This window comes from Crocodylus siamensis, chromosome 12 (assembly GCF_052110815.1).
Source record: "Crocodylus siamensis isolate JL-2025a chromosome 12, ASM5211081v1, whole genome shotgun sequence".
NCBI lineage: Eukaryota > Metazoa > Chordata > Crocodylia > Crocodylidae > Crocodylus > Crocodylus siamensis.
The window spans coordinates 42,840,321-42,854,379 of record NC_143406.1 but is presented as its reverse complement, the minus strand read 5'-3'; the positions used below and the strand labels follow the sequence as shown (position 1 = coordinate 42,854,379).

Sequence of the window (14,059 nt, the reverse complement as noted above, 5' to 3'; positions counted from 1 at the left end):
CCACTTCTTTCAGCATGTGCAAACAGCCTGGTATAATCAGCCTCCTCCCCTGAATATATGTGGAGAATAGTTTGCTTAAAAGTACTTCTTGGACATCCCTCAAATGAATCATTTTGCTTAATTACAGATCTTTTGAAAAGCTCCATAAGAAATTAGGCTAAAGGTAGTCTGTTTCCACTGAATCTTTTTTTAATGTAAGTTTTGGTAACAGATTGCCATGCCTTTCAAATTCTTTTGCTTAAAAGCTGTAACACACGTGTAACAAAATGATTACTCATACAGGGAGGAGATCAGGAGAGGAACCAGCAATAAATCAGGTAAACTTGCTTGCATATTCCAGGCGTTTACCCACATACAGCTATTTCCTGCACTGTGTTTGTGGGGAGAGAAAGCTACAGCTCATTTGCAGTCTTCTGCACCATCTGAAGGCCTTTTATGCAATAAAGGAGATGCAGGGAAAGGACTTCTTTCCTTTTGGTGACCTTTCCCTTGCAAGGCTGCTCTACTTCCTAAATATGACTTGTGATGTATAGGAAGACTTTTCTTATTCATGTAGTGTAATTATATTTCCTGCTCCAACTCCTGTTGCCGTGGCAAGAATTTATTTATTTATTTACTTACTTACTTACTTACTTAGCACAAATCAGACTGCAGGAAGTTTACTGTCACACTCTGATAGTTTAGGATTGTAAGGAAGCTCTCATTTTTAACAAGTTGTTCCTTGGAAAATGTTTTGCTGGAAATACTCAGTTTCTCTCTATTGTTCGTTTTCTGTAAATCCCTCAGGATTACTTACGTGGTGACTTCCTATTTCAGTACGTAGGCTAAACTCCTGTATGAAAAATGCCTCCAGTAGTATGTGAGGATGGGAAATGACAAGTTTGAACTCCATTGTCTCTGTGCCTTACATTTAAGTATAGTACCATAATAGAGTACATCAGTCTTCACTCTCGTTGTTAAGTCACTTTAAATGGCTTCCAGCCTGGTATTTCCTTTCACTTATTCTGCAAAGGAATATGGTTCTTTCCCCTCAAGGACTGTGGCAATGGAGGGGAATTACATACCTGGACTGAGATTATGCATGGAAGATACCAGGTAATATTCCAGAGGCCACGAACCTGAATTTAACTACTTGGCAAGTTCATCAACTGGTGCTGATCTTCACAAGTGCTGGTAATATGATGCCAGGTTATTCGTTTCATCCTCCAGAAATGTCTGAGTTGGGGCTTTTTTGAGGGCAGTTTTTCGATCCCTTTATAGCTCCAAGGATAACATTATAAAACGCAGCAAGAAATAGGTGCTAACTTTATAGATCATGTTTGTGCTCAACACTGAAAACATGCAAAGAGAGAGAGGTTAGAGGAAGATTTTCTTGAAAGAAGCCAGCTTTCTCTTTGAGCTACAATAGAAGCTCCCTGTTAACTAGAAACACTTCCACCCCTGAACACCATTAAACAAAATGCAGTGGCCTTGCAGATTCCTCAACACTAAATGACATTTGATTTGACTGTTATTAAATGTGATTCATCAGAAGTCCTGTTGAAACGGTCTTGTCCACTCCTGGATGGAAATGTGTTTTTAAATATGTCGAGGTTTACAATATCCCACAGTGGTGTTGATGCGTTTTCCCAAAATACCAACCTAGGCTTTTTTAATAATATGCCTTGTTTAGATTTTGAAAACCAGTGGAGCTGACAGAGGGAATCATTTTAAAGGAAAAATTGGTCTTCGAGAATTCTTCTTGGCAAGACTTAAATAATTATCCCTGCAAGTCCAAGTCTCTCAGTTTCTTTAGGTAATATGTAGAGGATGGTATTCAGGGGAGATATAACACAAGTGATGCTGTTGCCTACTGTCTTGTCATCTTAAAACTGCTTCAGTTGCATTCCTGAAAGTTTGCTTCAAGTTAAAATATGCAGTGCTGTTTTTATTACGCCCCTTTGAATATATCACAGTGGGCACATCTACACATTCGTTAATGCACTGTGATTATGGCACATCAAATTTAGTACCTCTAATTACAGGTACTACCTTTAATACACTATAATTGGAGCTACTGCAGATTAACACAGGCAAGTGTTTCTTATGTGATGCTGACGAGCAGTAGATTAATTCTCTTGCATATTAATGCAGTTTTTGCCAGCAGTGCTAATACACAGTAGAGTTATTCTACTGCAACATGAGTGTCTTGTGTAGACGTGCCTAGTGTAGTCTAAACATTAATTTATTAACTTTTAAATGTCATCCTGTGGAAAAGCAAATAAGTAACCATAATTCTTTTCAGCTGTTTAATTTGCAACCCTAGATATGAGATTAAGACTGATTTCTCTCTCTTTTTCTACAGGGTGAATCGGTGAAATACTTCCTGGATAATCTGGATCGGATTGGCCAGCTGGTGAGGCATAACTTTATATCTCACTGAGGTTAAAGTTAGGGTATGCAAATTTGCAGATGCTATAGTTTAATATCCCAGTTGAAAAACTGTAATAAAAGAATTGCATGCTCTAATTTAGAAAATCATGGCACCTTGAAGCATATTAAACCCTGACCTGTGAAACTTGGCTGATTTTTAAAATTTAAGCTTCACTTTTTTCATTGACAAATGGTAAGACGGAATACAGCTTGTGTGTTTACACACATCTCTCTCCCTTTCTCTCTCCTCCCACGCAATGTCAGGAGCAGGAGCACACCCAGTTTTATACTGCTCTGGTGCCTGGAACATTCATGGGAAACTCGCACCATGTAGTTGCTGCTGCCTAACCATGGCTTGTTATATTAGTTGCTAATGTTTAGAGTAGCAAAAAAAGAAAAAAAATTAGGTTCTTGTAAGGCTTAAAGAGAGGAAGAGTGAAATGCCTTCTGGCTTATCACTTGCAGTCTTCTGAAAAGGAGAACAGTGAAAAAGGAATTTGCAGACCCAGTACATAGTGGTGAGACTGGCCAGTCAGTATGTGTAACAGAATTTTGCTTAATGCTTGTTAATAAGCATCCGCTTCAAGAAAATGCTTTGGCTTACAAAACTGTTTAACATCTTGAAAACAAATGTATTGGTAGATTCAGTTTTAAAACAGGCATTTAATGTGGTGGTGGATGTCTGCATTCTTAATTGGTAGTCATTTTGTGGGCAAGAATATCCTAAAGATGCAAAAGTTTTTGGTCAGGAAATTAGAGTTGAATTTATGGATGCAGAAAGAATGACATTTTGAAGGAGCTTAGTGGGCCTACAGACTTGTTTCATCAGGATCTTCCAGGAGCAGCTTCTCAGTATATGTTCATTGGTCAACAAGTCCATTATTTTGGACTTAATTTTCAAGTTCTTTACCTAGGCACTGAACATTTAGCTCTTAAACTAGAGCCTCTTAGAACATCAGCATTATTAGTCGTCATAACACAAAAATAACACGTCATTACACTTCAAATATTAGCTAATAGTTCATATTTTAAAATGGTAAACAGAGACATTTGCCACTCTTCTTGTTTTTTTTACAGAATTATTTACCAAGCAAGCAAGATATTTTGCTGGCTAGGAAAGCTACCAAGGGAATTGTAGAGCACGACTTCATCATTAAAAAAATACCTTTCAAGATGGTGGATGTGGGTGGACAAAGGTCTCAGCGGCAGAAGTGGTTCCAGTGTTTTGATGGTATAACTTCAATTCTGTTCATGGTCTCCTCTAGTGAATATGATCAAGTTCTCATGGAAGACAGGCGCACAAACAGACTGGTGGAGTCCATGAATATCTTTGAGACAATAGTCAATAACAAGCTGTTCTTTAATGTTTCTATCATCCTGTTCCTCAATAAAATGGATCTTCTTGTAGAGAAGGTAAAGACTGTCAGCATTAAGAAGCATTTCTCGGACTTCAGGGGTGATCCTCATCGGCTAGAAGATGTTCAACGTTACCTGGTGCAGTGTTTTGACAGAAAAAGGCGAAACCGCAGTAAGCCACTCTTCCATCACTTCACCACTGCCATAGACACTGAAAACATCCGCTTTGTGTTTCATGCTGTGAAGGACACAATCCTTCAAGAGAATCTGAAGGATATCATGTTGCAGTGAAAGAGTGCAGCCTTGTTTTATTGCAGTCTACCAGAGTTATAGCTCAAAGTTGGGGTTTTTTGTTCTGTTTTTGTTTTTATCTTCATGGCCCTTGCGTGTGGTTTAAGACCCATGCTATTTACTTGGCTCAGGAATGCTGTAAATTAGCCAGTCCAAACGCGCTATAGGCAGAAGAAATCAAACTATCTTAGCTACTGAAATCATTTGAACTAATGACACTACTGAAAAGTGGCCATTGTAGGTTTGATGCCCAGGTGGAATACTGAATAACAGTTACCTTCTGCCTTTATAGAATCATCTAATTTCTTTGACAAACCATGTAAGGAAGACACTTTTTAATGGAAATTACTCTGTAAGGACAGTAGCCATACAAACTGCCTTCCTCTGTAGTTAGAAGGTGCTGAATTCATCGGTCTGACATAAATCATAACAAGATTGGTAGTTGTATTGAAAAATAAGCAGCAAGTTGATCAAAATTTTACACCCAATCCTTAAACACATAACCGGATCTGCTTGCGTATGCAGTATTTGCCAAGGATCTGGAGTCCCTTTGCCAAGGTGGATGCACACGTCTTGTCTGAAGATCTAGCATCTGTATCCAAAAACACAAGTCTAGGACTGTGTAAAGGAAACCCAGCAGGCAAGTTTGGGGTCAAATGAAGAACTAAGGCCTGGCTGATGTGGACAAGTTTTATTTTGCACTACGTGTACTGTGTTTTACATCTATTGGGAAACTGACTTCGGTAGTACAGCTTTGAGGCCTCTACTAGAATATTTGACCACACAACTGCACTTAGTGGGTGCTCTAGTTCAGTGTTGACTTTCTAGAAATTTCACTTTTCTCTCACCTGCAGTTAGCAGTATTTGTAAAGCTCCCATCTCAGATGGCAGGGCTTTATCTCTCTTCAAAGTATGGCAGCTGATTTAAGCTTTGCAAAAAAAAAAACGGTTTTGGTAGTACAGGAGCTGCTTGATCTGTTCCTAGCAGCTTACCTTTATAGGAAAACCAAACACACTATAGAGATCCCAGTTCTACAGCTGCACTGATTATATTTGCGCAGCAGGACTCTGCTGTAAAACTAGCCCTTAATCTGTCTCTTAGTGGGATCGTTAACCTATCTTAATGCACATATAGTTTATAAATAAGCAGTCAAGTCTACAATTGCCCATTTTAGGCAATGGTGTGTGTGTGTGTGTATGAGTGAAATTGCAAGAGGCTGTGAATAATGTTGATGTGAACTGTTCAATTCCTAGCTCTCTAAACTTTTGTAGTTACCTGTCAGGTGCCTTTCTTTGTGTACAAATACTTCAAACTTGTCTGCTACAATGAGGTACATGAACAAAATTCAGATCTGCCTTTATTTCAGTGCTGAAGTGTTGTCTTTCAGGGAACTTTCGAACTCATGTTTACTGTGCAATTGGTACCATTATATTTGTTCTGTAATAACATTTTAAGGGCTGCCTCCACCTGTACTAAGTCAGCAATATCCCTTTGAGTCTTATCCCCTTTTAGGCTGGAATGGTATGTCAGAATAAGCAACCATAACTGCTGCAGTTAAATCTCCTGGGAAATGTTTTTCTATAAAGAACTCCAGGACAGGGTCTTGTTGTGTTTTTAGCTTGGATAAAATCTGGAATCCTGTTTCCTTTGTGGTTTGCAGATGTTCCTATCAGGATTTGTTTTGTGAATAGATTTTCCTAATGCAGAAAAATACTTGTCGTTTTCTTTCTGCAGGCCTCAGGAGTGGGAAAGGATGTGGTGGCGTTAGTGCTGTATAATGCAAATAAAGTGTTGGTAAAGTAAACTGGTAAGGAACTGCTGACAAAAATCTATTTCTGTTAAAATTACACTTCTTCTACATGGCACATTTAAACAGCAATTAATTGCTTTAGTAAGAAGTCTCATTTCCCAGGACCAATTTTTTTTTTCCCACTCTCTTGACTATAATTAGCAATTTAACTGAGAAAGGGAGCAAGTCTCTGTCCCATTGGGAGTGTTCTGCAGTGGTTTAGATGAGAGAACTGCTTCAGCTGTTATATTTTGGAAAGGTAAATGCTTTTAACATGAACTGATACAAATAGCAGCTAGGGGATCAAGTGAAATGTATTTTCACTGATCTTGTCCATTCATTATTTGGTTAAACTAGATGTAAAGTTTTTTTTGCTTTAGCATTCAAGTATAGACTTTGCCAGCAGGAACCTCTGCTCTACAGAGGACTTCAGGAGGCAGTGAAGTAACGTCACGTCCCAATTTTTTTTTGGGGGGGGTATGTGTCTGCTGCGCTATTTCACAAGCATTCTAGATGGGAAAATGTGCTTGCTTAAATTATTTGATAAAACATTCCCTTTAATATTTTCCTAGAGGTGTTTGTTTTACATATGAAATCTACTGTAATTTTTAATTAAGAGACTGAATTATTCATTTAATGAGTGCTTAAAGTTTTGTATTCTTGGTCTCCTTATCTCTTTAAAAGAACTAAAAAGCAAATAAATGCAGGGTATAGTTTGTAAGGTAACGTTTAACTTACTATAGTTGCACCCTGACAAGTGTAATCCTGGGTTTCCCACGTATAATCTTGACAGTTTGCTAACAAGCTGGTTTAATTTACTAGTAAATAGCCATTCCTTCTGGCATGATGTGGCTGCTTTGCACCATTATGTTAGCATGTAGGGATCCAAGAGGATCACTTCAGCCCCACTTTCCTCCTGATGCAGTGAGGGGCATAGCTCCAATGCATCTAGTTGACATTGATGCCCAGGTACTGTTCAGCCCCTTGGGCTGCTTTGACTGTAATCTGGGGGTATTTCTTCACACAGCTGGTCCAAGAGCAGGGAACTGCCAAGGAACTTTTCTTACTCCACAAATCAAGATTGCAGTGCATCCCTCTCAGCTTTGGTAGAGGATCTGGTGTAGTTCTCATGGTCGGTGCCCTTGGGTTTCCTAAGATCTGAATGATCTCCATAGATCTGTAATTAAGCCTTCTGTCAAGCAGTACTACATGATCATCAGGGAACTGGGTTTTCCATTTCCTGCATGGGGAAGAAGTGGATTTTCCCCTTTTGCAAACAGCCTTCTGCAGGCTGACAAGCATTCCAGCCTGCAATGAGCTGCTTGCCTAAAGGGTGCAAAACCCCATACCCTGTCCAGAGCTTACTCAGACTCATTTTGCCTCCCACAGCCTTTGGGGTAAACAGAGCCTGGAGGAGTCAGGGTAGGGGGCATCTGGGGCCCCCTCTGGCAGGCCTGGGGTGGGGCAGGGGGCTGCGGGTTGGGTGCGAGGAACACCAGCAGGGTGCCACAAAGCAGGTTGGGGGGGAGGAGCTGCAGCTGGACCCACATTCTGGTGAATGAAGGGGGTAAAGGGAGCTCTGATTTTCCCCCCCCCCCCCCATGAAAAAACCAAAATCAAAGGCCAAAATATGTAGGTATTTACACTTTATTTTATTATAATGATTGAGGCACTGATAGGTTTCCAAATTGCTTTAAAACTGTAAATATATCAATAAAATAAATTCATCTGATACCTATATGTATGGTGGCATTTCATTTTAATCATGGAAAAATGTAGATTTGGGGTTTTTATCAGAATTTTGGAATTTTTTTAACAAAGAAAACCAGTATCCTTGATGATCATTGACTCTCCCTGCAGTTGGTTGACAAGCTTGATATTGGACCTGACTGTGAAGGTGCTACATAGCAAGAGCTGTACAAATTCATTAACTTAATCAAAAGCAATCACAGTGGCTTTGGGTACACATGTGGAAAAGTTGGTCTAGCTGCTTTTTTTGTGGTTATGGTTTTAAAAAGAGAGACTGGAATAGGGTAAGCCTAGATGTTATGGTATTTCACTGACTGCTGCAGGGAGTCCAGCACATGGCTGTTTTTGCTTTGAACCTAGTACATTTGGTGCACAGTTCAAATATCTTATGAAAGCAGTCTACAGAGGCAGCCTGTATTGGGTAGATCTGTAACTTAGGCAAACTTTGTCCCAGAACGTTTTGGCCAGATACAATGGGACTTGCTTGAAGAATTTCAGTGGAAGACCACAGCAGTCACCCCAGCAGGTTCTTCTCTGGCTGGATTCTGGATTAATAAATGTTGTTTAATTGGCAAATTATATTTACCTGGCTAAGAACTACTTAGATACACGCCCTGCTTTTTCAGTACTGGATTATCCAGAGCTACAGCCCAGCAAAGTCAGAAGTCTGTAATTAATTTACTAATGCTGAATTCAAGCAGCCAAACTTGATCTCCTGCTCAGTTCTCTTATAAGAAACCAGTAGTAGCTTTATTTTCCACTGACATCCTGGAGACCACTTGCAGGTAAACACAGCTGAGCAAGATAGCTCTTTTATGAACTTTTGTTGAGCTATTGTTCCAAGTATCCAAGTAGGCAGGAAACAGTTTTTCCTGTAACCCATAATCAGATGGAGGATTTGAATGTATCTTAAAAAAAAATACAGATCTCTTCACTGTTCCTCTTGTGTCACTTGTAGATCATTGACAGGGTTGTTCCATGTGGACAAAGAGAGGAAATGCTTGCAGCATATTAAAGGAGGCAACCCTTACGTAAACTAGCAATAAATAAAACAGTGACAGATTAGAGGCTTGTACTAAACAGGGCTTTATTATCCTGTATCTTCAAAATGGTGAGCTTGGCACAAGACACCTTTGTCATGGGTAGTTACCACTCTCAAAAAAGCTGACCAGGAAGTTGTACCCTGAGCCAGCCACGTTTTGGGGGCAGTTAGTACTCCAGAATTACCAAATGATTTACTTGGTGGATTGGTTTTAAATGTTGGATTGTTTACTTAAAAGCTTACTTCACAGTTGTATTTAAGTGATAGGTCAGTGCATTTAATAGGTCAGTGCTGTTTTTAACAACCCATTAAACCAGACTCCTGAGATGCGGAGGGAGCAAGAGGTCTTGACAATGAAGGTTTAATGGAGTTAAGCATAACAGCCACTCGACTTTAAATTACAGCTCCTTAGGATGTGTCTAGTTCCCATCACCGTTAAACATCTGATTCCCATTTCATACAATACAGCGGAGCAGAACTGAGCGTGCCGACTTTGTGTAATTACACGTTTAAGTCTCCTGTCAAATCTTGAGCGAGGCTCAGACGTATCCAAAGGAGCTTCTGAAGCCAGCCCCTCCTGCCAGCTTTTTCAAAGCTAACAATGGGTTAACGTTGCTGGCTGAGGTTCAGCCGGAGCTGGGAGCATTTGTAGTTCAGAGGTGCTGGTTTGGAAGGAGCTCTGGGAGTGTGGGAGGAGCTCGGGAAGCTGATTATGTGCCCATGCAGGCTACAGTTTCGCTGTGCTGGAGCCCCAACAGCAGCTGAAACGGAGTCCTTGGTGTGAAAAGCAGCCTCCCATCAATGCATTTGCAGCACTAATTCCTGTTTTCCCAGGGAGGGGTGGGGAGGGGTGTCACAAGGATTGTAGGGGGCTATGCAAGCAATGAGAAGGTGTCACATTTTGATGGAGTTTTAATTTTTCTAGTTCGTGTCTTGTGCACAGGCTTTTTCCTTCCCCCCTCCTTTCCCCTCCCCTTCCCTCTACAGTCTAGCCTTTGTTTAATGCTGACTGTCTAAACGCTAGAGAAAATGGATGTTTAACATCACTGTTTACATGGGGCCTGGTTTCTGTGTGCTTCAGAGCCCTCTTGTGTTTCCCATACGTGTATCTTATCCAAGGCTGACAAAAGTGGGAGTCTTGCTCAGCAAGTCTCAGTCTAGAGGAACTTCTCTTTGCATTCCTTTCTTTTCAGTATCTTTGCTGGCAGTCCTTGTTACGCTTTTGGGGTGAGGCTGCTTTAAACTGGCTAGTAGGAAATGGTGTTTCAAGCAGCTGCCCCTCAAAATTCAGCTGTGGTCCTGAATTCTGCTGACTTGGGGAAAAAGTTGCTTTTGAATTATTATCCTGAAGCCAATTGCTGTAGCCAAGGAAAGTGGGAATTGATAAACTACCTGGTGTTGAGCAGTCCTGGTGGACAAGTGCATGCAGAGAGGGAGTCTGCAAAGAAGTCCAGTGATCGGAGAAACTGTAAATTGGTGATGGAGCCATTGGAGAGAGTAGTAATCCTTTCTCCTTGAGCAGGCACAAGCTGGAAGGCGCAGGACCACTTCATTTGTGCCCTAAGCTGACAGCTCAGGGACAGCACTTTGAAATGTACAGGTAATGAATGTTTGTATGGCTTTTCTTATTGGACCACTGAGCAGGACAATGGGAACCAAACTCTCATTGTGTCATACCAGACTAGGTTTGCAGTAGTCCTTTAGCTCTTGGGTTGCTCTGATCAGTGAAATGTAAATGTTTACCTGCCGATGCTCCTTGTGTTCTTGCTCGAAACTGAACCATGCAAGTAAGTTGGGTAACCACCGTGTAAGTTGTGCAATTGGGTTGTAGCTGGCAGCTCACAATTGCAGTAATAGGACATGCCCTATGCTTTGCCTTTGATTAGATGCCATTGTAGACACTTGACCTTTTTTGCAAGGCTTTGGGTTGTTTTTTTTCCCTTAAATTTGGTGGGGGTTGTATGTGGGGGAGGGGGGAAACTCCAAGTGCTGTTTGAGAGTAGCCTTTATATGTTTCCCAAACTTTCAAACAATGAACCTTGAGGCCTGAATTAGATTTGACACTTTATCAACACATGTTCATGTCCAGCTGGCCATTAGTACTGTCAGGCAACCTGCTTAATGCCCACCTGGGGCAATAAAAACTAAAGGCTGAAGAACACCCCCATTTGTTTACTCGAGTATCCATCGTCTGTGATGGAGGCAGTATTGATTTCTGCAAACGAATAGCAATGTCCTTCTCTAGCAGTTGTCAAGTACAAAATGAATGGGGTGGAGGAGGGGTGCTTTATAACTCTTCCATTCTAAGCCCCTCTTGTTTGTGCCCCTTCTCCTGTAATGCAAGAAAAATTGTGAGTGGGGATGTTTTAGCAGATCACCTGGAGAATAGTTGACTTACAAAATGGAGCAATGTTTCAGATTTTTAGCTAACATCAAACCTGGGACATGTTTTTAACTAGGATAGTCTATGCCAGTCTTAGGCTGAATCCACTGCCTGCTCACTTCTATGTAAGGTCACACCAGCCTAGAGATGACCTCCAACAGGGCAACATAGCACTGCAGTGCTTGTGTGGCTCCTGCCCGGTCTGAGACTATTTTTGTGGCTACCTGGAGAGATCTCCACTTTGGTGCCATGAATCATGGTTTTGTAACAAACACTACATTGGCTTCATTCATTTTTTTAAAGGACACTACATTGTTTTACACAAACAAGAATGAGAAGCCAAAATATTTGGAGCCAGGGTACCCCATGAACCAATCAGGTGGTACCTCTGTTTGCTCACACCACTGAGTCAGACAGCTGGGCCTCAACTATGAATTGCCTGACTGTCTCTTTTTTTAAAGGGTATCCTAAACACAGTGTTTAGGTTTGTCTGCATGTTGACATGCCTGCCTTTCCGTGGGAAGAGGGGGAGGTACTGGATGACTCCAGTGCCAGGAGATCTAGGGCTGCTTTGGTGTATTCTGTAAATTGCTATAGTTTCCTTCTTGGCACACGTCCACATTTCATCTCTTCTGGCCAACGTGAAGATGGGCTTTTTGGTGAAATGCCAAAGTACATGAAAGAAGGGGGTGGGGGGTAGAGGGGAAAGGGACTCTAGTTTCTAAACAGATCCCAAATGCTGCTGTGTTAAGGCTGATTGTACTGAACAAACAAAAGCCCGCAGCAGTGACTCTGAGCTCGGGTGACTGGCTCCTGGGAGCTTTTTGGCTGTGTGTTACAGCAGCAAGTTGGAACGTCTCTGCCTGCCTGCTTCTCCATTCAAAAGATCCTCTTCAGCTATTCTTCATTGTGCTATAGACACCTAATCCCTGCATATGTGGTCTGCAAGTCTTTGACAGGCAGCATGTCTTACGCCAGTTTAAAACCTTGAAGAAAGATTATTTCTAGGGTTTGATGCATAAACAGAGATTGCCAGATGAGCGAGACACCTGGTATGGGAGAAGGGTGACTGCTTCTGGTAACTAAGACCTGAGGGGGGGTGGGGCTCGCTCACTCAGAATGACTTTACTGTCTCTTAGCATTTCTGCCCAGTAATTGCTTCAGTCAGACCATGCATCATGGTAAGCTGCTGGGCAGGTGGCTTTAGACAATAGTGCGAGGATGATCTCTTAGCAGACCACAGGACTCAAGGCACTGCAGTAAATTCTTCGCAAGTTGTGTGCGTGAGCATGTTCAAACTTGCATTTGCCTCGTAGCCTTTACAGTCTATGGGATAAAGAGCATTTTTGCAAATGAGCATGTTTCATTATTTGAATTTGCCCAATGGACTAGAAGAGCTAATACACCTTTTTATTAATTAAACTAAATATCTGCTAAACGGTATCTCCAAAGACTACGCTTAACACAAACAGCCAATTTCTATCATTTGTTTGACAAGCTGCTTTTTTTTAATATGGTTTGATACATGTGCAGATGAACTGACAAAACACTAGTTAATCTTGTGACACAATCATGTAGCCAGGAAATCAATGCAAAGTATTATCTTCTACTCTGCAGTTAACTGCGGTGCCTATGCATTGTAGCACACATCCTATGCAATGCCATGCAACTCTAAACTAGCTCACTGCTCGCTGCCTTGGGCAGGAAAGGCCTTAGCCTTAATTTCTAACACCTTGTACATACTTAAAAGACAGTGACAAACTAAAATGAGTTAAGGTGAAAATTGCATAATGTAAAAGCACAGTGTCAGACTGCCCATTGAAGTGTCTTTATAAAGCACCAAAACAGCATCCACAATAGAAGCAGCCTGTGATAGTCTCAATTTTATGAAAACTGTGTACTAGATAAAATTTATATTGTGATGTGTACAAAGTGTATTTTATAGCTTTGGTGAATTAGTTTACTGTTTTGTATATATGAATTTTATAAATCTATTAAAACTTGACTTGTTATACTGTTCAGGATGGCCTGCTGTATCTTTCAACCATGTCTTAAATGGGATACTTTTATTTTGGGAAAGAGCTCTCTACCTGAGAGGAGAAAATCTGAGCTTTGAGTGAGTAACGTACGAGCCACATGAGGCTGGGTTATCATGCAACAAGACCTGGGGTGAAGGAGTCCACGTTCTGTAACCTTTCTGGGTTCCTTGCTTCGTCCTCAGCTCTACTCTGTCCAGGAATGAGCCTTTGAGCACAGTGCAGGGAGGGACTTTTGGTGAACTGCTCTCCTATTTAGAGCTCAGTTTAAGCCCACTCTGATTCTGGCAAATTCTAGTAGCTGGTATAGGTATTAAACCTAATGGGGAGACAGCTAGAAGCAGTTGTGCTCATGGATTTTTAAGCTCAAGCAAGAAAGATTTTGAACTAGTTTGGCTGACAGCACCTGCTAAAAGTAATTTTTCCCCTCCACTGATTTAGCTTCTGTAAGAGTAATCTGACCTTCATCTGTGCCCTCATCTGGGTGGTGTTTCTCCCCTGTCAGCCTTGCTTGCTTTTTATCACCAGCGTAGAAGTGTTGACCCCAGGATGATCTAACTGGCCCCTTCCTGCAGTATTGCAATCTTGGCACCAGCTGATTCTGTTAGCATTGTTCTTAACTGTTGTACCTTTAACCTTTCATCTTGTGCTTTGAGAGGTGACATGTCTGTTGCAAGTCTTTTGAATTGACACTACGTTGTTGATTACTTCGACCTGGGCAATTGTGCACAGTTTTAACCGCTTCACCAAGAAGTCTCAGCCATTTTGGCAAGCAGCTGAGAGGTTGGTTGCTTCCGATTTGATATCTAAAATCTCTCTGCATGCATGTTAATTTGCTTGATTTACTTTTAAAGAAGTTCTAAGCACCTGCACCTTCTTTGGGCACTGTGGATGCCAGACGCCTCAAAAATCAGTTCAGTTCTGAGCCAGAAAGAAGATACAGACACCCGAGTGGTGCAACCCAACTTTGACCTTTCATCTGTGCCCTAACTAGTGTGCA

At 41.2% G+C, this 14,059-nt stretch overlaps 1 protein-coding gene across 1 annotated transcript in view; it reads left to right on the top strand.

The window, feature by feature from the left end:
• The window catches only part of GNA12 (G protein subunit alpha 12), a 61,800-nt gene extending 48,758 nt beyond the window's left edge, over positions 1-13,042 (top strand). Inside the window, exons 3-4 of the mRNA XM_090023414.1 lie at positions 2,345-2,395; positions 3,490-13,042. Coding sequence (XP_089879540.1) covers positions 2,345-2,395; positions 3,490-4,059 — 621 coding nt within the window. The 3' untranslated portion in view covers positions 4,060-13,042. The remainder of the gene's footprint in view (positions 1-2,344; positions 2,396-3,489) is intronic.
• Positions 13,043-14,059: the final 1,017 nt, after the last annotated feature.